Source organism: Brassica rapa, chromosome A10 (genome assembly GCF_000309985.2).
Source record: "Brassica rapa cultivar Chiifu-401-42 chromosome A10, CAAS_Brap_v3.01, whole genome shotgun sequence".
Classification (NCBI taxonomy): Eukaryota; Viridiplantae; Streptophyta; class Magnoliopsida; order Brassicales; family Brassicaceae; genus Brassica; species Brassica rapa.
Window position 1 is genome coordinate 12,196,274 of NC_024804.2, and position 24,301 is coordinate 12,220,574.

A 24,301-nucleotide genomic window follows, 5' to 3' on the forward strand; every position below is an offset into this window, starting at 1 on the left:
TGAAATTCGTTTTCATTTTTTGACTAATTTATATAATTATTCATTAAAGTTATAAACGATATTAACCGCTCTAATTTTTAACGTGAGAAATCTGTTGCAAAAATTTACTTTGTAAATAATAGTATAGATATATGTATTATGATCTAAAAATCATGATAATTCATTCTTTATATTTTTAATCATTTTAGTTCTCTTCGATTTTTATTTCGATCGAATTCTTCTTAACACAAAGGAAAACTATAAAACTATGAGACGATAAGAGCATAATTATATATCAAATATTCCACACATTAAAGTAAAGTAACACTGTGAATTTTTGGTCTCTCTAAATCTAATTTGTATTTTTGAACCATAAACATGAATTAACTTACCAAAAAAGCATTAAAACACACAAAATCCAAAGGGGAAATTATACATTTACACTTTGTTGAGTACCCCTTTTCAAATTTACACTCAGGAGGAGGACATTTTCACAAATACCTAATTGTTTAGTAGCCGAAAGACAATAATAACCCTCGCAATTTTAACCTTTTCTCTCGAATCTCTCTAGCTCGCCATCGAAGGCGACGAGATTACAGAGCTACGACGGCGATTCTAGCAACGGCGACGACAAAAGGTCTTCTCTCTCACTAGTCACGCCGTCTCTCTGGAAAGAGCATCCGGTGACGACGAATAACAATCAGACTATACGATTCAAAATTTCATCTCAAAAAATGTCGTCTACTCCTCACGATTCTCCTCTACACGATTCTCCTATACACGATTCTCCTCTTCACGATTCTCCTATTCATGATTCTTATCTTCACGATTCTCTACAAGTAAGTACCTAAATTATTGTTTGTTTCAAGTCATTTTTTGAATTTGTTATTTCTGTTATAAGAAAATAGAAGAACATTGGTTGAGGATTGTCATGTTTCTAGTTAGATCTAAGAGAAATAGTATCGATAGTGAACATTGAGTTTTTTTGAAAAATTATAAGCCTTTATAAATGTGGGTTTCAAGTAATTATAAAATGCGTGAACTCAAGAAGTGTTGTCTTGTATTGCAGTTGGATAGCAACGAGTTTTGCACAACCTTGAAATTGCCTGGGAGGGTTTATGAAGCTGTAGAAACACCAGATAATCCCAAAGCGATAATCCATCACTCAAAGATTGATTATATCGAGAAGGTGGAAGATATATTAGGAAAAGAAGAGTTTTCTTTCATAGAGAACTCTCACATTGGGAGCATTTTGAAGTTGGTTAAAAGGAATAGGGTTCAATTTTCAGAAGAGTTGTTCCATTTTCTAATGCAGCGAAGAGTATTGACGCAAGGAGAGGATCTCTGGTTTACTTTCTCGGACCAGCCTATGAGGTTTTCACTAAGGGAATTTCATCTGACAACAGGCTTACGTTGTGAGGAAGATCAGACAATAACAGAGCCGCTGTTCAAAATAATGAAGAAGCCATACATTTGGATGCTGGGCAAGATTGATAAGTTTACGGTGAGAACGTTATATGAAATGTTTAAAAAGAAAGCACGAAGCATGCCAACACTAGAAAGATTATCCCTTGGAACAGCAATACTCACAGAAGCGGTAATTATGGCAGAAAATCCGAGTTCTAAAATCCCGAGAGACAGGTTGCAGCGTTATATGAACTATCGCTCACACAAGATTGCTTGGGGTAAAACTGCTTATAGAATCTTGATGAGAAGTGTAAAAAGTTTGAGTGCAAGTTCCTGGACAGGAGATAGTTATGAAGTGAGTGGTTTTGCGCTAGCCATAAATCTGTGGGCAATGTCATCAGTGAATGTGCTTGGTAAATCTTTGGGAAAGCCATGCGAGACATCCTCTTCTTCTGATCCGTTGTGTCTACATTGGGACTCAACAAGAACTCCGACAATAGCTGAAGTGTTAGAGCTGGAGAAGATAAACAATGTGAGTTTTTATAAGCGTATATAAATATATTCGTATTGTATTGTTTGAAAAGTGGATTTCTAGGGACTCCTTGAAAAGGTCCACAAATCGGTGTCTTGTAGGATTGTAAATTTGACATGTGTTTATACAAGATTATAAATGTACTTTTATAAGGACTATATAAATTAATATATAAGAGGTTTACATAGATATGTTTTATTTATTCTACAGGTTGAGGTTAGCACAGTGATTGGATTGGCTGAGGAATACAAACATTTGGTGGGGGCAACACATAGTGACGATGCTGACTTTCACAGTGTTGTGAAACTAGTTCAACAAGGATACAAAATGAGGAGAAGCGATTGGGAGAAAGGTTTTGTGGATATGTTTGTTGCAACAGAAGATATAGGTCAACAACGCAAGACAAAAGACGAAGATGCAGAGCATGGTGAAGATCTGAACCATAATGAAGATGAAGAGGAAAAGAAAGATGAAGAGGAAAAGACAGATGAAGAGGAAAATAAAGATGAAGAGTATCAAAAGGATAAGGAGCAAAGAAAAGATAAAAATCATTCCATGTCTAACAGCGAGAAACTTGATAAGCTAATCCAAATGGTTCGTGATTTGGATAAGCGAGTAGTAATGATCCAGAATGTTTTAGGAGTTAAGGTAACCAATTCAATTTTACCAATTACTTATCAAATTTCGCGTGTTATTCCTCTCTAATGATTTCACTTGTTTTTTTGAAGTTTAACGACAGTTCACCAAACAAAGAAGATTGTGAAAATGGAGCTAGTTCTGGTGATAGAAGAAGTGCACAAGATTATGAAAATGAAGAAGATACAATTAATGAAGAAGCAAACTCTGATGATAAAAAAAATGCACCAGATGATGAAAATGAAGAAGATACAATTGCTGAAGCAGCAAACTCTGAAGATACAATTGCTGAAGAAGCAAACTCTGGCGATGGAAGAAGTGCACTGGATGATGAAAATGAAAAAGAGATATGTGATGAAGAAGCAAAATCTGGTACAGAGCATCAAAGGGAAGAAGAGAATATTCTTGGGGAAATTGAGACTACACAAAAAATCACTCAAGACGAAGACACAGAAAAACTTGAATCAGAAAGTTGCTTGAAACAAACGTCGCAGGTATGAATCTAAAACAGGATATAAAGGTTTATAAATTTTTTAATTTAGTGATAGGCAAATTGAATTTCTTATTTCTTTTGTAGGTTACGTCGCCTACTCCAACATTCAATACTCCAAACTTTGATACAAGGGTACAAAATTAATATATTTTATAAGGCCTTGTAAAAGTTTAATGTATATAGCATAAACATCTAATTTTCAAATATTTTGTCTGAAGGTTTCATCGCCTAATCCAACATTTACGTCTCCTAAGTTTGATCTCCTTTCCCAAGAAAGTCATAGTGGAAAGGGTACAAATGAGGTATTTTATAAAGCTTTATAAACTATTTCATGATCGTTAAGGTCTCTTAAACAATTATATAAAAACGATTTGCATGAATCAGGTTCTTATGAGAGATGTTTATGAGATTCCTGTTTTCCAACCTCTAATGAAAATAAAAAAGAGATTGGTACAACAACACAGCCAGGTTTGTTTTCCAAACTTTATGAGTATTGATTTATTTTATAGACTTAATAATCCTTTGTAAAAAGGGGACTATTTTTTTTGTTCTGTAGGTAAACGAAGATGTTGAGCCTCCACTTCAAAAGAAGTTTAAAGCTGATACAGATAATGTTCCGCTAAGAAGAAGTGAAAGAGGTCAAATACCATCCATTCATACACAACCACCGTTTACAGGAGCAAGGAAGAAACATCCGATTCTTCATCCCTTTGAGCCAGTTGATAAAACAAGAAAAGAAAAAATGAGAGAATGGAAAATGTCAAACAAAAGAAAGTAAGTTTTATTTTATAAGAAGCTATATATTTCATGAAACTAGATATCTACATAAAAAAGTATGAGTGTCCAATGTAGGAAGCTGAGAATCAATCAAGAGATAGTAAACGCAAAGTGGTTTTCGGATATTGAAACTCCGGGAAAAAAACTTTCAAAAACGGTTAGACTATATGTGAACAAAAATTCTTTATAATCCCTTATAAATTTATATTAATCTTCTTTATAAAACTATATGATCGCTATTCTGAGTATTTGTTTTTTTTTTGTTTCAGCATATTGAAGCAGGTTTTGAGTTGCTGAAACTGAGACAGATAAACAATCCAGATTTGTTTCTGAACAAAACTGCCTTAGTTGTTGGAGTGAAGTTTCTTGAAGAAATAGATGAGTTTTATGATGAGTTTTTAGATGACAAGAAAGGTTTCCAATTTGGAGCAGGCTTTGACAAGTACAACATAGAGAAGAATATCAACTTCCTCTATTCGGCCATTGCAGTAGCAGAGAAGTATTGGCTTGGAGTTGTAATCAACTTGGAGAAGAGAAATATCACAGCATTCAATTGTGCAGCAATGAAGTTCACAGATGCGAGTTTGGTCCCTTACGTTAATGCATATGCGATGGCTCTCCCATTCATGATTCGCTACTTCTTCAAAGATGTCAGCATGGATACAAGCAAGTTCTCGATAAAAATTGTATCTGAAGGTTTCCCACAGGTAACATCTTTATAACCGCTTATAAATCTTTATGGTAGATTTGTATCCAGGTTCTTCAGATCAAATAACTTATATTATAATTTATCTGCTAATATATTACTAAAACATATTTGTTTAAGGTTCTTAAAATAGAAGACAGTGGAGTTTATGCATTGAAGCTGATAGAGTGCCATGCAATGCGTATAGTGGATTTGACAAAGCTGAGTGAAGAAAAAATTGCAATCATCCGAGAAAAGTTGGCGGTTGATATCTTCTCGGAATTACAATGAATACTAATGTGGGAATGAACAAAAACTTTATAGCTTGCTTATAGTTATGTGTGAACAACTATCTGTTTTATGCGTGTTTGGTAAACTTTGTTTGTAGAATTCTGAGTATTATGAGTTTATGACTTGGATTTATGGTTTTCCTTAAATTTAGAAAGTTCAATGGTAAATTTGTATTTCAGTAGCTTTATAACACATTATTACAAATAGTTTATAACCTCTTATAAAATCAAAACAAAATGGTTTATTACAAATGAATTTACGATATATAAAGGAGTATATAAAAGTTATAAAGATTTATAAATCGTTTTTCAAGAGCTCATCAGTTCATAAAACAAAAAAGAATTAAGGTTTATAAAGTTGTATAAACAACCAAAATGATTGAAGCAATTTATAAAGGCTTCTAAATCAGTTTATATACAAAAATGATGATATGTAAGCAACATTATGAGTATACGTGCTAATCATAACGAGTAAGTAATATGGTCTAGTGGTAAGTTGAGGTTGCTTAAAATTTCAATTTAGACAGAAACCCGTGTTCGACCCATGACCTCAACGATTTATCTGTTTTTTTATCATTTACCAAAAGGGATGGCAAAACAGTAAATTTAACTCTTCTCACGCGACACGTCTTCATCTTCTTCACTATGACACGTTTTTTTTTTTGCTTTCTTGTTTTCTATCATTTCTTCATCGTTTCTCTATGTCCGTAAATTTCAAGAAGAAGAATCAACACAACAATCTTCCCCATTTTGAATCATTATCGTGGCAAAAGGTAATTGAGTTTCATCTTCATTTTTGAATCAACAATCTAAATTGAATTGAATTTTTGTTTGAAACCTAATTGATTGACTTAAAATCTCAATCTGTTTCAGTTTCAGTTCCAATTCAACTTGAATCGAATTTAGCAAAAGTTAATTCAAGAACATTCACTGTATTCTCTTTTGATTTTTTATATTCAATTTAGATCAAATTGAAATTCCTATTTGCTTTTGTATATACACTCCAAAATCGAATTGAATTTTTGTATGGAACCTAATTGATTTATCTAAAATCTCAATTTGTTTCAGTTTCTTGGATGCATGTCGTTCATTTGATCTTAATTCACCTAGTTTCTTTCTTTTCTTGATTTTTTTTTTGTGATCTGCATTTCCGATTCCTCCTCAGGAAGATGAAAAATAATTTGAAGAAAAAAGGAAAACTTTTGTCTATTGCCAAAGATTGTGAAGTAGAAGTATCTATTCAAGAAGATGGGTTCAGAGGTTCTTGGTATAGAGCTATCCTCGAGCAAAATCCGACGAGAGTAACAGGAAAAAAGCTTCGGGTTAGTTACAAAACTATGTTCAACGAAGATGGTGTAAGTCCTTTGAAGGAAACTATTGAAAGAAGTTTTATTCGGCCAGTCCCGCCAGAGTGTCTGAATGAGGGTGTCGTATTCAAGGAAGGGTCGGTGGTGGATGCTTATTTTAATAATGGTTGGTGGACTGGTGTTATCGTAGTTGAAAGGCCAGATGGTAGTTTTTTGGTTTACTTTGATGATCCACCAGACATAATGAGATTCATCAGAAGCCAACTGAGACCTCATGCTGATTGGATCGGCTCCAAATGGGTCAAAAGCAAAAACAAGGTATTGTTTTTTTTTGTATGTTTTAAGTTATAAAATTTTGAATGTTTGAGGGCTTTAGCTTATATATGATTGTTTTGGAATTGAAGGTATTGAGTCAACACATGTTTACGAGAGGGAAGTTGGTGGAAATGACCCGTGAAATTAGTGAAAGTGAAAAGGAAAAAATTTGGGTCCGAGCATTGGTAATTACAGAAGTTCGGAAACAAGGAGATGATAGAAGAAAATTTCTGATCAAAAGATGTACAATCTCACAAAATTCGAGTGATGAAGCGGAAGGAAAACATTTAATAGTTGATATTTGCAAAATAAGGCCATCTCCTCCTCGAGATCTTTGTGCAGAGTACAGTCTGAACGACTATGTTGAAGTGGTTGTTACCCATGGGTGGCGCAAAGGTCGAGTGACGGAAATTCTCCTTGAAAACAAATACAAAGTGTATTTCGCTGCCACAAAAGAGGATGCGGTTTTTAATTATACTGAGATTAGGCTGTCAATGGAGTGGCTAGGTGGTGGTAGTTGGATTCGCGCACATGAGGTATTTTCTCACACATAATTTGTATTCATTTTTGGTGCAATTTAAAATCTTCCTACACCATTTTTGCAGAGAGAATTTGAAAATAATGCTGGCACACCAATCAGACCCGGTCAAGATAGTCCTAGTAACACACTTGCCACCGATGAAGATGATACGTTGAATGATGATGCCACCAAAATCAGATCCGATCAAGAGAGCCCTAGTATCACACTTGTTTTAGAATCCAATGAAGAGGATAAGGTGAATGATGATGCCACAGAAATCACATCCTCTCTCGAGAGACACAGAAACACTTCTGTTTTAGAAGCCACTGAGGCTGAAACACAAAACCATGAAACCATATATGTAAGTTTTAGACTATCACCTATATATGTGTTCTCATAGGCTTCTTTTTCTTATCTTTAAACTATATATTTTTACTAATGATGTGTAGGGAAAGGAGTTACCATTACCTCATGAATCAGAAGATATGATGGATGATGTAGCCACTCCAATCATAGACCCTCAAGAGATTCCACGAGGTAAAATGTAGATTATGATTTATAAAAGCCTATAAATAATTTATAAAGACTTACAAATATGTGTAGTTTATAAGAGCAATAAATAGTTTACAAGGGCTTCTAAATCTATATAAAATTTTGACAATTATTTTGAAGGGCTTATAAGGTTTTATGAAGATTTATAAAATAAGGTAATATATAAAGACCTATAAACAATTTTAAAAGATTTATAAATCTGTATAAAATGATTTACAAATTTTGACAATAATTAATAAAGACTTATGAATCTCTATATAATAATTTATAAGGGTTAATAAAATTTTTTAAAAAGCATATAAATATTTTGCAGAAGCTTGTTAATCTATAATAGTTTATAAAACCGTTTTCTAAGCATTAAACCATAAATAAACTTGGGCCTTAAACATTGATAATCGAAATTGGGCCTTAGTGTAAAAAAAATAAAACCGTCACGAATTAGGGTAAAAAGTCGGGACTTTTCATCGCCTTCCTCCGTTCGCGTCTCTTCTGATACAGAGCTGAAGCGCATCTTTTGATCTCTATTTATACTCCGCCGTTCTACATTTCTTTGGTTACAAAAACTTACTTTTCACCATCGATTTCTCTTAACTCCGGTAATGTTATTGGTTCTTCTTAGCGATTCTTCTTCTCACTCTGTCATTTGCGATATATTTCATTGCTAGTTCTTTCGTTTTTGATGTGGTTAATCGATTTTAGAATGATCTATTATGATTTACAAGTGTTGATAAACAAAACCTTTATAAGTCATTATAAAACATATCTTTGACATTGCCATTTTGAATTGTTTCAGGTGAAACGATGAGTGAGTCTAATGACAAGATTGCTTTGCCAAAAAGAATCTCCGAAACTGGTACAAAAGGAGTCGTATTGCAAAGAATTAACAAGCGCTCCAATCTGAAGTTGGTTGGTAAAGTTGAAACCCTTTTGGGCAAAGAATTCAAGAAGCTTGAAGATTCATTCTTGGCTCCGGTAATTAAGATGGGAAGGAAGCAGAAGCTTATGGTGTTTTCAAGGCATTTGATTCATCACTTACTCTTAAGGAGAATTGATATAGGCGAGAAGGGTTTGTGGTTTACTTTTGGAGAACAACTAATGAGGTTTTCTCTAAGAGAATTCCACTTGACAACGGGTCTGCCTTGTGTTGTTGATAAAGATGAAGATGAAGCCGAGACTTCAGCAACAAAAAAGAAGAAGAAAGATCCATGGATGAACAAGAATCAAACTCTAAACACCTTGCTTAAGCTTCTTGTCGAAAAGAGTAAAGAGCTTACTGCTGATCAGAGATTAAGATTGGGAGCTACAATCCTTGTGGAAGGGATATTGATGGCAAGCAATCCGGTGACAAGTATTCCAGAAGAGCGTCTGCTTAGAGCTAGAAATTTCAAAGAGTTTTGCAAGTATCCCTGGGGGAATTTGGCCTTTGATTATTTACTGAAAGAAGTGAAGAGCTTTACCTATGCAAAGCTGACGGAGAATAATCAATACGCGATTTGTGGCTTTATATATGCGCTTCAGCTCTGGGCGTTATCTTCTGTGAATCAACTAGGCACATTCTTTGGTATTAGCGATGATGGAATTCAGTTTCCCTTGTGCTTGCATTGGAAAGAAACCAAAGCGCTTACTATTGAGGAGGTTAACAGATTCGACCAAATGGAGAAGGTAACCGTTTATAATGTTTTATAAAACTGTTTTAGTCTTTGCATTCTTCTTTTACCGATTGTTTGATCATATGCAAACACTTGTCAGGTTGATGTCAAATGTATCCTTGGAGATCCCGGATTGCATAGCGACTTGGTTGAAGATGTTGACTGTGAATTTGGAAGAGTTGTTGATCTTGTCAAAAGAGGATATCGTTTGAAGAGACAAGATTGGCTCAATAGAAGTGTCGACATTGCCGTTGCTGAAGCTGAAGTGGACGAAAATAATTCTGTTCCTGGGATTGATGCAACTGATCAAGAAAAGATTGAATTCCTCAATAATAAGGTAGTGTCTCTTGAAGAAAGAGTGAAGTACCTTGAAGGTCTTTTGAACATTCGTGGAGAAACTGTGAAGGTAAACTACTTTCTATATTTGTTTCGTGTTGTAAATGACAAAAAGATTCATATGCTTCTAACTTGTAACAGGAAACTGAGAAGTCAAAAGAAACTGAAGCCGCCACAAAAACCAAGGTTTGCTATCTATAACGTCTTCATATTCTTAATACAATGTGTGTGAGCTCACATATAATATTTCAGGTAAATGGACAGAATGCCGATTATGAACTTGACGAAAATGAAGTTTTAGGAGTTTATATAGATGCCAAAAGAAAGGAAATCGCTAAGGTTATTTTATTTTTGATATTTTATAATGTTGTTATTAAATTCGAAATTGCTAAGCTAGTTTTTTTTCTTGTAATATTAGAGAAAGAAGAATGGTGTAAGACCTCCACGTGAAGTAGGACATCAAGATGAAGATGATGTAGAAGTCGAAGTCAATGAAGTAAGCTTATTTATAACACTTTATAAATTGAAAACCGTTATAGAATTATAAATCATTAAAAATATGTAATTTTTTTTTTAAAATAGGAACAACCACAAGAAGAAGAGGAACAACAACAAGAAGATGATACAGAAGACGATGTGGACGATGGTGATAAAGAGAGTGAAAATCCGGAAACCAATGAAGTAAGCTGATTTATAAATCTTTAAAAACTGAACAATCGTTTTAAATTTATAAATCATTATAAATATGTAATCCTTTTATTGAAATAGGGACAGACACAAGAGGAAGAGGAACAACACCAAGAGGATGACGCAGAAGTCAATGAAGTAAGCTTATTTATAACCCTTTATAAATTGAAAACCGTTATAGAATTATAAATCATTAAGAATATGTAATCTTTTTTTTTTTAAATAGGAACAGCCACAAGAAGAAGAGGAACAACAAGAAGAAGAGGATACAGAAGACGATGTGGACGACGGTGATAAAGAGAGTGAAAATCCGGAAACCAATGAAGTAAGCTGATTTATAAATCTTTATAAACTGAACAATCGTTTTAAATTTATAAATCATTATAAATATGTAATCCTTTAATTGAAATAGGAACAGAAACAAGAGGAAGAGGAGCAACAACAAGAGGATGACACAGAAGTCAATACAGATGTTGACGTCGGTGCTAAGGAAAATGGATCTGAAAACCCCGTGAAAGGTTCAAAGAAACGTGGAAGAAAGGTAAATATCTCTCAGTGTATAAGGGTTTATAAAATGTTGTTTAGTATAATCTATGTAACTTTTTTTATTGTGTCATCAAAATTGAAGGATGGAGAAGAAAATGAGGATGCATATGAAAAGCCCGTGAAGGTTACAAGGAAAAGTGAAAGAGTAACTAAGGTAAATATCTCTCTGTGTATAATGCTTTATAAAATGCTGTTTAGTATAATCAATGTAACTTTTTTTATTGTGTCATCAAAATTGAAGGGTGGAGAAGTAAATGAGGATGCATCTGAAAAGCCCATGAAGGGTACAAGGAAAAGTAAAAGAGGAACTAAGGTGAATATCTCTCAGTGTATAAGGGTTTATAAAATGCTGTTTAGTATAATCAATGTAACTTTTTTTATTGTGTCATCAAAATTGAAGGGTGGAGAAGTAAATGAGGATGCATCTGAAAAGCCCATGAAGGGTACAAGGAAAAGTAAAAGAGGAACTAAGGTGAATATCTCTCTGTGTATAATGCTTTATAAAATGTTGTTTAGTATACTCTATGTAACTTTTTTTATTGTGTCATCAAAATTGAAGGATGGAGAAGAAAATGAGTATGCATATGAAAAGCCCGTGAAGGTTACAAGGAAAAGTGAAAGAGTAACTAAGGTAAATATCTCTCTGTGTATAATAGTTTATAAAATGTTCTTTCTGATTATCATTTCTGATTTACAAAGGCTGTTATTAAAATCGAAATTGCTAAGTTATTTATTTGTCTTGTAATATAAGGGAAAGAAGAAAGGTGTAACACCCCCACGTGAAGTACAACAACAAGTAGAAGATCATGCAGAAACCAATGAAGTAAGCTGATTTATAAGTCTTTATAAACTGATTGACTTTTTAAATGTTTAATATGCTCTATGTAACTTTACTTATTGTGTCATTAAAATTGAAGGATGGAGAAGGGAATGAGGATGCATCTAAAAAGCACGTGAAGTTTACAAAGAAGAATGGAAGAGGAAATAAGGTAAATATCTCTCTATGTATAATGGTTTATAAAATATTCTTTCAAATTTCATTGACTACATCCAATTATCATTTCTGATTTTCTTAATTGTTATGCTTATAAAGGAACACAATGTTGGCACCCCCAAATCGAAAAAACAAAAGAAACAATTTGAGAAAGATTCAGCTGATGATGTGATAGGAAGTGTTTTGGAAGATCTTAAAAATGCCGATTAGAAGCATCGCGAATTTGAAGAAATGAAGCTCTTTCAGTTTTTTAGTACTTTTAACAAATATCTATGGAACTTTTTCAGTTTTAGTGTGTTATCTTTTGATGATGTCTTCAATGAGGAACATCTTTTGGCTTGTCCCTTAATCCTTCATGATGAGGAAAATATATTTTGGTTTGTACCTTAAACCTTTGCTAAGGAAACATATTTTATTTATGTTCATGCAAGTAAGCTAAGATATCAAACGAACATATAATTTCTACAATTAATCTGAATCCTAATGATTTATAAAGGGTAGTTTATGTAACCACACATTTCGTATAATAAATAACATAACTTCTATTAGACACCTGCAAAATTTATAAAGCATTATAAAATGATAGATGTAAAAATAAAAGGAACATAACTTCTATTAGACACCTGTAAACTTTATAAATCATTATAAAACGATAAAATGTAATAGTAAAAGGTTCCCCAAAATCTATTCGATTCCAATTCTCTCTTATAACATCATATAAAATAATCAATTGCACACAAGTTTTTATACTACTCTGTTATCAAATAGGCCTTACACAACTACCTTTGTTGTGTCCTTTCTGTCCACATCTGCTGCATTTGTAAGCCTTGGGTGATGGTTTAGATATGGGCCGATATTTTCCATACTCCCACGAACTTGGTATCCTCTTTTTTTTCCTCCTCCCACTAGGAAAGCGTGTAGATGGAGGGCGACAAACAAACGAAGCTACATGGGGAGGAATATCCCAATATGTTTTATCACCAACAGGATATACACTCTCTGAATATGCTAGTGTAAACCTAATAAGAAAATTAAGAGAATTAAATAAAGGTACAATAAAGACAGAAAAATGAAAAAGAAGTGTTGTAGAACAATATTTATAAAACCTTATAAATTTGATCAATTTTGTAAACATATATAAACGTGCTGATGTATTACCACAATGGCTGAGAGAACGGACCTTTCATTGGAGAAAAACTCATCGACATAATCATTTTCGTGCTTATTCCCAGATTTTGCAGCGGCAATTGCATGAGCACAAGGAAACTTCTCAATATCAAACACAAAACATGAACAATGCCTTGTTTGAAAATTCACCACTTGATCTCTTGTATCTCCCTTAACCTCAAACTCTGAATCATTGATTTTGGAAACTTCAAGGAAGCGAGACGTAAAATCATATAGCTCCTTCATCTTGTTCCCCACTTCGACAGTGACAGGGTGCATGTGACGAACTCCTTCCTCACGTCGTTCAGTGAACCACTTAGTCATTATCATCCTAATAGTGTCAAAAAGACAGACAATTGGATACTCACGACTCACTTTCAGCAAAGAATTTATAGATTCGGCCAAGTTTGACGTCATGATGTTGAAGCGATTAGCAGGAGAATAAGCTCGGGTCCACTTCCTGAAGTCTGCTTTACGAAGATAATCTGCTAATACAATGTCGGACTCCTCAATCTCTTGAAAATAGCAATCGAAATCAGCTTTGGTGTAGGCATAACCAGCTTCAACAACCAAAGGGACAAGTGTTGAACTTTTGAAATTGTCCTGGACATTCTTTTGAAAGTGAAAGATGCAGATTCCATGGTGAGCAACAGGATAATGTTGTAAAAGAGCTTTTTCAATAGAGGCCGCACGATCAGAGACAAAAACCAAATCCTCTTCATCAGGAATGATGGTTTTCAGACATTTCATAAACCAACTCCATGAGGCTTCATTCTCAGAATCAACTATAGCAAAAGCTATAGGATACAAGTGAAAATTACCATCTTGTGCTGTGGCAGCAAGTAGAGTCCCTTTATACTTTGATTTCAGATGGGCACCATCAACAGAAAGTACCTTCCTCATCAACTTAAACCCTCTGATAGATGGACCAAGCGACAAAAATGCGTATTTGAATTTCCCAACAGCATCAACTTCGATAAAAGTCACAGAACCTGGATTCTTTTCTTTTATCATGTGAAACCAACTGGGCAAAGCTTCATAACTGTCATCAGGAGTACCCCTAGCTATATCTTGGCCGTGCTCTTGAGACCTCCAAGCCTTTGAATATGTAATCACAACACCATGATCATTTCTAGCTTTTTCCATGATCTGTTTAGGTTTCAGCCCAATCTTTCCTCCTTCATAATGATTGCTGACCATAGTTCCCAACAATTTTGCAGTAGCTTGCCGATGACTAACAGTTCTCAGAGAAGTGTCACAAGTATGTTTAGATACATAATGACGAACAAAAAAACTCTGAGATCCTTTAACTGATTTTGCACGAAAACTCCAACTGCATCTTTCATCCACACAACTAAGAACATAACGTGTTTTGTCTGAATATTCTGTGTGGAACTCAAAGCTTTTACTAACTGCATGCAACCTCAACTTTGTGCTCATTTCCTTTTTATCCTTGAAAAACTTCCCGCAGAACAAATCATCATCATCACCACAACTGGGAGACAAGATATCTTCTCCCATGCTTTCTCTACCACGTCTACTGGAGAAAGATGGCAATTTTGACTTTCCAGACCCATATACAGCAAGTCCAATCGAGTCCAATCCTCTCTAAGATAAAAACATGAAACATATACATTAAAAATAGAATTTATAACCCATTATAAGACATTGATTAAACTCTCATATATTTATATTTGACAGAGGAAAAAGTTATATGTACCTTATTGCTAACAAGACCACTTGAAGGAGAAATAAGACTGTCGCTAATACAAGTATGTTGTATACCAGAGACTTCGTCAACTCTCTGAATGCTGTTCCATTCAGTCTCCGCGTGTGTTTTTGTTCCTCTCTAGAAAATTAAACATGTATTTATTACCTTTATAAGACATTATAATTATGAATGTTAAGGTAAGAGTTTTGAAAAGTACCTCAAATACATTACTACTTCCAGCAATAGGCGAATCATGAGTACTAGAAATTTCATCTTGTGTCTGAATCATGTTTGACATAATCAATGGTGATTTTTGTGTTCCTGTCTGAAACATAAAAACATAAAGCTAGTAATGAATCTTGTAATGAAACATAAAAAGATAAAGCTAAATATATAATCATTTACAAGGCCTTATAAAAATGAGAGTTGTAATAAATACCTCACGCGGATTACTAGTTCCAGCAATAGGCAAATCATGATTACTATTTCCACCCCGTGGCTGGATCATATTTGACATAATCATTGGTGATAATTGAGTTCTTCTCTGAAACATTAAAAAAAAAACATAAAAGCTAATAGTTAAAATATATTTGGTAATGATCCTGCAAAATGCACAACTATTATTATAAGGTCTTATAAATGTAAAAGTTGTAATAGATACTGCTATGGCAAACTTCTTCAAGCAATGAGCAAATCACTACTACTACATACTACCTTATAAAATAAATGATAACTCTAATAAACAAACAAGTTAGCAAAAGAGTTTCATGCAGTTACCTTAATGGTTACACATAGATGAAGGTCTCCATTCTCCTTAAGTTTGCTCAGATAAGATGTTACTTGACGATCATTCCTAATAAATGCTGGAGGAAGCTCTTTTGTACCAAAGTTTAATTTTGAAGGTGAGGCATAGCTAAGATTTACACTGTTTCTGTTGCCATCAATTCCAAAATCTTCTAAAACAGCCACAATCAAATCATTGTAGCTGATATCTTCATGAATCATACTAAGAGAGGATCCTCGTTGATCATCCACTATGAAATCCCAGTGAATTCCATTTATTAGTTTCCATTCTCCACATATAGAACAAATTTCGAACACCATAACCTGATTATAAAGAACATGGGTATTAGAGAAGGAATGATCAACAAGATATATCAATAAGAAAAATACATAAAACTATATTCCTCATAGCTAAAAATTTATAAGGTTTTATAAATCTGAGATTCGAAAACTTCATGAGAAAAATTCGTCTCCTTCCCAGAAACCGATCGATTTTGAGAAACCAAGCAAAAATTACAGAAAAGAGACGAAAATCACTTTGTTACGTTCGTGAAGAGAGATTGATTCGATTGAGCTTGTAGTCTACGCCAAATCTCGTCGGACGTCAATGTCGCCTGAATAATCAAATCTCGCCGGTGAAAATGGCTGAAGTCGTCGAAACTCTCTCGACGGATCGAATCTCTCTCGCCGGAATCGATCTCTCTCGCCGGAATCGATCTCTCTCGAAGGAATCGATCTCTCTCGCCGGAATCGATCTCTCGTTGGAATCTCTCGATCGCCGGAATCAATCTCTCGATTAGGGGTTTTTGAATTTTCAATTTCTTGTGGGAGAAGACTTATGTTTATGTTTGATTAAATAAGGGTATAATGGTACTTTACCTACTAAAATTTTAAAGGTAAATTTGAAAAGTGTAAAGTTGAAAAGTGGTATTAGGAAAGTGGTATTAGTGGCAATTCCCCAAATCCAAATGAGAACAAAATAAATAAAAATTAAATAAAAATTAAAGTTCGATGATAATTTTGAAGACTGTTTTTAATAAAAAAACGAATTGAGATAATGACAATATTTCATTGGTTTACTTGATCAATATATACATTGACTGATCTTAATATTTCGTAAGTTTTATTCTAATAAAAGAAACAATAGATAATGGTAGTTTTATTATTAAAGTTAATTTATGGTTAATTATATAATGATAAATCTAATTATTCATTAAAAATATATTTATTTTTATCTGTTTTAGAAACTAAATCATTAAAGACATGTTCATAACATGATTACATAGGCAATTCTCAAAATTTAATATCAAAGCATATTTTTATTGTAGATTAAACAGTAATAAAATATATACGTGAAATAACTACTGAAGTTATCTGGAAGATATCAAGCTCCTACGAAAGAGTTTTCTCAACTCAGATATTGTTCATGTACCTCGAACGGAGAATCAAAGAGCGGATAGCTTAGCACGCAGGGCTAGAAGACAACCGTATTTCGTTGTTCACATGGATGCGGAGTTACCGATTTGATTTACAGAGTCAATATGAGTCTGTAAATGTCTTGTTGTCAAAAAAAAACTACTGAAATAATTCGGAGTACCTAATTCATAATTCCAAATTCCATGTAACAAAACTGATTTGCTCCTAGTATTTCAACTCAAAGAAAGAAGAAAAACATAGAACTCCAACGGTAAAAAACAAATATCAAAAATATATAAATATAGATGTAAAAAACTATAATCGAAACAACTTGGAATTAATGAGAAAATTGAAACTATAGAGTTTAAAACATGTTACATCATATGAAAATAAGAATTGGTCATAACTTTTTAAAATAATTATAATTGAAATTCCAATTAGAAAGTTTGAAATAGTTATGTTATTTAAATTAATAAATTAATGATTTAAGCTAAAAACTAATAAAAATCTTGTGAAAGTTAAAATAATTATAATGATAATCATAATTCCAATTAAAATTTTGAAATATTTATATTATTTAAATTAATAAATTGATGATTTAATCTAAAAACTAATAAGAATATGATAAATAAGCAAAATTAGCTAAAATCATGGAGAACATGACAAATAAGCAAAATCACTTGATAAATAATAGTACAGATTGAACGGTTAATCACGAAAACAAATTTGTGTTTATTTATATGTTAAAAAGCCCAAGGCCGAAAAATAACAGAGAAATGTTATCCTCTACTTTGTTCTTAGTGCATAGAGTTCCGTAATTAGCTCTGTTTTCATAACAGAATACTCTGTTTATGCTCTATGTTATGAAAGTATGTTTCTTTCCTCAATTCTCAGGTTGGTCTGGTACTCTGGTTAAATGTCACGATATAAAAAACCAACAGTTTAATCATATTAATGAAATTATTACAGATGAGCACAAGTATAATCAATTACCCAATAAGGGAAACAAATAGAAACTCAAAAGAATAACAGGATCAAATCACGAGAACAAATTTGAAGGAAAGAATGAAACAAACTGCAACATGCTTGTATTTGCTCGGACACACAATCAGCCAAGGTTGCATTCCGTGGGTAGACCTTGAGGGAACCTCTTGTAATCAGTACAATAGTTATAGATCATGTAATCATCTTGCACCCACTTCATTTGTCCAACCTGATTGGGGTTAAGTGTAGTCCACATCCACGAGTTGCTATTCGCATTGCACGTAACCCAGTTCCACACTGAAGTCCGGCTACAACAGTCCACATCACTGAAGCTCCTGTAGAAAGCGCTGAATGGAGCGTTAGTCCAATCCGTCTTGACTCGACCACCCTGTGTAGCCCAATCATCAGCCTCCCATAGACTTGAGTAGATCTTCATTGGCTGGCTCTTCGGGTAAGCCACACCGTGAGCCTCGTTGTTCTTGAACACCCGGATTGGGATTCCGTCCACAAGAAAGCTTTTGAGATATCAAGAAAATCAAGAACCGTCATGTATCAGATCAAGCTTCTAAAGGACGATGTAAAAGAACATCGGGTTGAACCACATTACTTACATGATGTTGAGAGGGTTCCAAAGGACGGTGTAAGTGTGGAAGTCCGCGGTGGGATCAAACCAGAGATAGAACTGCATTTCACGGTTACCTTTACCTCCGGTGAACACATTGGTATGGAGAACATAAGGCTGTCCTGTAACATTACCCAAGAACTCGAAGTCTATCTCATCCCATGTCTCGCCTTTAGAGGAAAGCTGTGAAAACATTATCCTTAATATCAAAATCATACAATCCGTGCCAAAAAATTTAAACGTAAAAAGGAGATAAATGTTGATTTTTACGTACGTAGTAAGCAGTAACTGTTCCGGCTGAGTTTCCAGCGACAAGTTTCATCTTCATATCAATCTTTCCGAATAAATACTCTTTCTTGGATTGAAAACCTGAACCAGAGATCTTGTCGAGAGTGCATGTCAAGAGCTGTCCAGACTCAAATATGTTGGCACGACCATTACCCCATGTGATGTCGAAGTTGTCGTAGAAACTTCCGGTGGATACGCCTATCAAGAGCAGAAGAGAAGATAACAGCAACAACAGAGACTGTTTGGTCGCAAGAGCTGCCATTTTTAGTGCTCTGTTGTTGTTGTTGTCGTTGTTTCTTAACTAAATGTTTTCAGATGGTTTGAATATGATCGGAGATTGGTGTTTATAAAGAGAGAGTGATATTCTAGAAAACGAGTGAATTAGAGGTTCGTGGAGTCCCATTATGGACGTGGTAGTCTTACACTAACGATTTTTAATTAATTGTTATATAAATGATTAATTATGTTAACATATAAACATATACTTTAGTCTTTCACCTTACATATAATTATATATAGTATCATTTTTTTTCGTATGTTTATCATTCAGCTAAATTTGTTTTTAAGCTTGGTTCCTACGATAAGTTTTGAATAAAAACGTTTTAAAAGATCGGATAGCATTTGTAGTTAATTTGTAAAATTAATTAAGCAGAAAATTGAAATATTTGTTTTTGTTTTTGGTAAAATGGGGACCGACAGTTTTCTTTAACAAAAATTGAGAACGGAGACATGTTAGCCGCATACATGTAAGAACTGTCACCATATTTATTTAAAGCAACTACGTGGATTATTCTTCGAGTTTCTCCCATGCTGGGATTAATAATAATTAAAAGAAAAGTACTCAGAATCTACATTTTCAGGTCGATAAATTTCAGTCAATCATAGTTAAAAAGTTCAAAACACTAATTATTTTTATTATGGAATGAAAAACAAGATTCGGCTAAGATTTACCGTTTATACATGTCTTTAGCTTCAAAATATGGTCAACACATATCCAAAATAAACATTGAATACACTTAGATGATTGTAATATGTAAATGAAACAATAAAAACAAAACCGATAACTCGCTCTCAACGATAGCTTGTACCTTAGTGGTTTTCCTAATTCTGTCATTGTGCTATCAAACCGAAAAGATGAATACATACACAGAAAAAGAAAACACGTAACAATACATACATTCGAAGTACCATTAATTAACTATACAAGCCGTGAAGCTAGTGAATACCACACTCCTTAGGAAATCCTTGAGGAAACCTCTTGGAATCCGTACAATAGTTATAAACCATGAACTTCCTCTGCACTACCCTCATATTATTTTCCGCCGTTAGATCAAACCTATGAGACAACCATCTTGGTGAACCGGCTGGGCAAGATGGTTTTCCAGTGTACGAGACACATGCGTCCGCTCTAAAGTTTCTGTAAGAAGCGGTGAATGGCGCCTTGGACCAGTCGGTCTTAACAAGCCCTCCTCTCGTAGCCCACTGGTCCGCGTTCCAGAGACTCGAGTAGAGCCTCATTGGCTGCATTTTTGGATATGGAATTCTCCTATGTTCTAAGTTCTTGAATTGTCTAATCGGAATTCCATCAACCAAGAAACTGCATCAAAATAAACTCAAAATTTTAATTCAAACATGTACGTCGAAAATATAATGGGCCGGCCCAGTTGGTCCACAGACAGTCCCACAACTTAAAATTCTAGGTAAAATAGTTTGGGAAAAATATATTTATACTTACACGATGTGATGATGGTTCCATAGAACAGAGTAAGTGTGAAAATCAGCCGTTGGATCGAACCAGAGATGAAATTGTTGTTCTCTATCACCTTTGCCTTGAGTATACACATTTGTATGCATCACATACGGATCACCAGTTAGATTACCAAGAAACTCGAAATCTATCTCGTCCCACGTATCACCTTTCGACTTTAGCTGCAGCAATTAATAAGGGACCGTTAAAAATCCCAAGTTAAAATGTCTAAAAGACCTAATAAGGTAAATAAAGAACATCAACAACCATCATAAGGTAAAGAAAGAACATCAACCACAAAAAACCATATGACATGGTATCATCCTAAAAATATATGATCATGTTCAGGCCTGCCACAAGGTTCCGAAGCAAATGCAAATGAATTAGGATATCACGATTTTACACGACAATTTTAATTGTATATAGCGCATTAAGAAAATTTTATATGAAAGTTAAAGGCACAAACTTTTACTTGAGTTTATGGCATTATTAAATTTCTTAAAATGTCAAATTATGATATTATGTAACACTAACATAGTAGGTAGTGACGGTTCCGGCAGAGTTTCCAGGGACGAGTTTGATTTGCATATCAATTTTTCCGAACAAAGACTCTTTCTTGGATTGGAATCCAGATCCGGAGGCTCTATCGAGAGAAAGAGTGAGAAGCTCTCCATTGTTTAGGACTTTCCCACGACCACCACCCCAAGTGATATCGAATTCTCTGTCGAAAGTTCCGGCATAAACCGGAGAGAAGAAGGTTGTGGTCAAAGCGTTGAGTAATATAGATAAGATCAAAGTGGAATGACGGTCCATGCTTGTGTGTCAGTAAGATTGAGAAGTGAAATCATTCATTGGGACCGTATGTGTTGGGGTGGGTTTTATACAAGGAAGGCCAGTTTTAGTATTTTTGGAGTTTGGTTCGCCGTTTGTGACTCTTGTTTTGTTTAATATGTGAACATCTGGTTGTTGTGAAGTCATGTGCTTAGTTTTGCCTCATGCTACGTGTGCTGCTTTTTGGTTTCGGTAATAAGTCTTGTCTGACCAGAGTTTTGGTCAGTTTTCGATATAGTGAAATGAAACATTGATATTTGAACTAAATTTATCTTACTATATAAAGTTTGGTTCTTCAAAGTTGCTAATTAACATGATCGTGATACATAACAATTATATATTTTAAGATTGTGACATATGTTAATCTATCTCATAATTAAATATATATATACTAAGATATTAACAAAAATAAATTTAATTTAAAATTGCAACTTTTAAAAATAGTTAATATTAACTGGAAATAGTTATTTGATAATTTTTTTTAAATCCTAGAAAAAATATAACTGTAAAAGATTATGTAATATTTATTTCCTTTTCTAAAATCCTACAAAACTGTAACACAATATTTGATAGTTGTTTTCTTTTTTTTTTATAAAAGAAATCTTAAATAAAAGAAATTTATAAAATGTTTTTAATTCCTAATCAAGAGAAAATTGTAAAAATTGATTTGATATTATTTTTAAGAGAGTGTTTGATGATAAAAAGGATACTAAAAATTATTTAATTAACAAAAATAGTGTAAAATTAGTATTGATATGAATTGTAAAAATAGAAATTTTAAAAATGTTTATTAATAACTAAAAATAATTATTTATCAGCAACATATTTTTTTCTGAAATTCTAAAGAGCATATAATTGTAATAGGTTATATGACAGTAATTTACCTTTTCTAAAATCTTAAACAAAATTGTAAAAGAGTATTTAATATTTTTATTTATTTTTAAATTGTAAATAAAAAGGATATTTGTAAAATAAAATGTTTTCCTTTTTTAAAAAAATCCTAGCAAAATAAAATTTTAAAGACTTATTTGATAAAACATTAAATTAGTACATAAGAACATGTAGAATGTTGTCATTGATTCGATTTGTGTATTTAACTTTCACTTCTTTTACTTTTCATTTCTTATGTCGGACTGTGTTCAGTTTAACTGTTTATGTATAGTATTTTCTCTAATCCTTAGTGTAAAGTTTATAATAATTCATCTATGCACTATGATTATAAAGTACAATATTAACTTGAAATTATGTGTGAAAACAGATTTTAATAATAAAATAAATCTCAAACAACATATGCAAAAAATAATCATAATACTATAATAAAATATATTATTTATGGTTTTTATTAAATTAAAACATCAAACAGAACCCACTGATTTATTATTTATGGTTTTTATTAAATTAAAACATTAAACAAAACCCACTGCAACGCAACGGGCTCGTATCTTGTTTTATATAAAATTGAGCTTTAAAAGGTACTTTCCCAAAATAAAATAGGAGTTCATATAAAATAAAATAAACTGGTGGGCAACCTGAGTTCGATACCCCATCTGTGCAAAATATTTATTTAGTTGTAAAAAAATAAAAAAAAAATAAATAAACTAACAAAAAGTTACTAAAATTGAATTAACATTGCCGGTTTATGGAGCTTTTGTTACTTGGTTTTTGAGGAGTGTCCTCGTTGTTCTAGGAGAAAATGGTTTTGTGGTTGACTGGTTGTTGGCCGAAAATATTCCAGTTTTTTTTTCTTTTTGCTACGAATGTAAATAATATTCCCGCAAAACAGCTTTCTTAGGTTTCTCTTGATGCTTGATATACCTGTTAGTCGGAGAGAATTACCAGTAGCTTGTAACCTAGTTGCTTAGCTTGAGATTCTAGTTTGTACTCGCCTTTTTATGTTGGTTTCATTTGGGCATTTGCTTCCCCTGCGTGAAATTTCGTTCCAAGAATATTTCTTTATCCGTGGCTATCATAGACAAATATGTATTCCTTGGTTTTGTATCAGTTTTTGGTTATCTATAAAATCGATCTTCAGGAAAAAAAAGGCTTCAAACAAAGAAGATGACTTCTTCATCTTCTTATATATATTCTTATATATAGATTAGAGAGAAATTTTCTATGGTAGCTTCTTTTATTTTTTTTACCAAAAAACTTCAAAGAAGAAAATGACCAAAATATATTCCGTTAAAGAGTAAATATACATGTATATTCATACGGTTAATTGATTTAGATTTAATTAGGTCTTGATTGGTAGAGCCGAAGACAAAACAATAACAGTATGATATAGAAACAAAATGCTGCAATAATTGTATGCTTTCATATATATGTTTAATAAGGTGATTGATAGAACAATAAATGGTTCATATATAAAATTATGGTTTAAAAAAATATTTATTTCTAAATAATATAGATATCTTTAATATATAAAAAATTATTATTCTATGTTTTATAATTATATTAATTGTATTATATTTTAAATGTGAAATAATATATTTTGAAAATTTAAATATATTTTAATTGCAAATTTTATATAATTTTTCTAATTTTTTTATATATTTACATGCAAATAGAGCTGCTCTATCAAAAATGAGCATAGAGCGTTATCATCTTGTTAATGTTTTCTAAGTGGGATTATTGGTTGTTGTATTTAGATGAATTTGAAAATCCAAATCAAATTTAGTGTTATTGGTTCTATGTATTGAAATCATGTGTTATTGGTTTAATAATTGATAAATTCTAATTCAAATCAAGTGTTATTTAATTATACAGATTTACTAATAGATATGATTTCATAATGAATTTGAATGGATTTGCATGGATTTCTTTGTTAAAAATACAAAGGCTCATCAAATCTGAGGAAAAACTTCCGTACTAAACCTAGAGAATATGAAAATTTGTATTTTTTATTTGATTTATATATATTGTATAGATTTCTAAACCCATTAAAATATATAAACCAATAACACCTCCTAAATGTTTTTCTAAAAACTGTTAATTCTATAATAAGGAGCATAATGTTTATGCTAATGCTTTACTATTTAACTAGATAT

The 24,301-nt window shown here is 32.8% G+C and overlaps 5 protein-coding genes across 22 annotated transcripts; 2 read left to right on the forward strand and 3 right to left on the reverse strand.

Moving 5' to 3' along the window:
- Nucleotides 1-402: 402 nt before the first annotated feature.
- LOC117128926 lies at nucleotides 403-4,943 on the forward strand. 2 transcript variants are annotated; one of them, XM_033281858.1, is made up of 11 exons: nucleotides 403-818; nucleotides 1,049-1,918; nucleotides 2,129-2,566; nucleotides 2,647-3,048; nucleotides 3,132-3,179; nucleotides 3,266-3,349; nucleotides 3,432-3,515; nucleotides 3,604-3,821; nucleotides 3,900-3,981; nucleotides 4,094-4,520; nucleotides 4,651-4,943. In XM_033281858.1, the coding sequence occupies exons 1-11, from the start codon at nucleotides 714-716 to the stop codon at nucleotides 4,656-4,658; spliced, it is 2,766 nt and encodes a 921-aa protein (XP_033137749.1). In that variant the 5' UTR covers nucleotides 403-713; the 3' UTR covers nucleotides 4,659-4,943. The 2 variants fall into 2 exon arrangements, with proteins under 2 accessions (XP_033137749.1, XP_033137748.1); XM_033281857.1 differs by having other exon boundaries at nucleotides 4,094-4,531; nucleotides 4,651-4,932.
- Nucleotides 4,944-5,458: 515 nt separating this feature from the next.
- Nucleotides 5,459-12,135, forward strand: LOC117128925. Of its 17 annotated transcripts, XM_033281855.1 has the most exons (20): nucleotides 5,510-6,424; nucleotides 6,511-6,957; nucleotides 7,027-7,302; nucleotides 7,391-7,478; nucleotides 8,287-9,155; nucleotides 9,243-9,548; nucleotides 9,620-9,664; nucleotides 9,731-9,817; nucleotides 9,897-9,974; nucleotides 10,061-10,159; nucleotides 10,247-10,303; nucleotides 10,392-10,490; nucleotides 10,578-10,706; nucleotides 10,794-10,865; nucleotides 10,953-11,024; nucleotides 11,112-11,183; nucleotides 11,271-11,342; nucleotides 11,463-11,534; nucleotides 11,629-11,700; nucleotides 11,805-12,135. In XM_033281855.1, exons 1-20 carry the CDS (start codon nucleotides 5,969-5,971, stop codon nucleotides 11,913-11,915), a joined length of 3,579 nt encoding a protein of 1,192 aa, XP_033137746.1. In that variant the 5' UTR covers nucleotides 5,510-5,968; the 3' UTR covers nucleotides 11,916-12,135. The 17 variants fall into 17 exon arrangements, with proteins under 17 accessions (XP_033137732.1, XP_033137746.1, XP_033137743.1 ...); XM_033281852.1 differs by having other exon boundaries at nucleotides 10,578-10,865; XM_033281853.1 differs by having other exon boundaries at nucleotides 11,112-11,342.
- LOC117128927 lies at nucleotides 11,712-16,324 on the reverse strand. The gene is made up of 7 exons (XM_033281859.1): nucleotides 15,904-16,324; nucleotides 15,361-15,690; nucleotides 15,023-15,127; nucleotides 14,801-14,908; nucleotides 14,593-14,721; nucleotides 12,886-14,480; nucleotides 11,712-12,724 (listed from the first exon to the last, which is right to left on the reverse strand). Exons 2-7 carry the CDS (start codon nucleotides 15,685-15,687, stop codon nucleotides 12,466-12,468), a joined length of 2,523 nt encoding a protein of 840 aa, XP_033137750.1. The 5' UTR covers nucleotides 15,688-15,690; nucleotides 15,904-16,324; the 3' UTR covers nucleotides 11,712-12,465.
- A 1,385-nt stretch (nucleotides 16,325-17,709) lies between these two features.
- LOC103845187 (putative xyloglucan endotransglucosylase/hydrolase protein 13) lies at nucleotides 17,710-19,433 on the reverse strand. The gene is made up of 3 exons (XM_009122020.2): nucleotides 18,663-19,433; nucleotides 18,378-18,571; nucleotides 17,710-18,281 (listed from the first exon to the last, which is right to left on the reverse strand). The coding sequence occupies exons 1-3, from the start codon at nucleotides 18,936-18,938 to the stop codon at nucleotides 17,891-17,893; spliced, it is 861 nt and encodes a 286-aa protein (XP_009120268.1). The 5' UTR covers nucleotides 18,939-19,433; the 3' UTR covers nucleotides 17,710-17,890.
- Nucleotides 19,434-19,669: 236 nt separating this feature from the next.
- Nucleotides 19,670-21,609, reverse strand: LOC103845188 (probable xyloglucan endotransglucosylase/hydrolase protein 25). Its single transcript, XM_009122021.3, has 3 exons — nucleotides 20,958-21,609; nucleotides 20,412-20,605; nucleotides 19,670-20,273 (listed from the first exon to the last, which is right to left on the reverse strand). Exons 1-3 carry the CDS (start codon nucleotides 21,234-21,236, stop codon nucleotides 19,892-19,894), a joined length of 855 nt encoding a protein of 284 aa, XP_009120269.1. The 5' UTR covers nucleotides 21,237-21,609; the 3' UTR covers nucleotides 19,670-19,891.
- Between the last annotated feature and the right edge of the window lie 2,692 nt (nucleotides 21,610-24,301).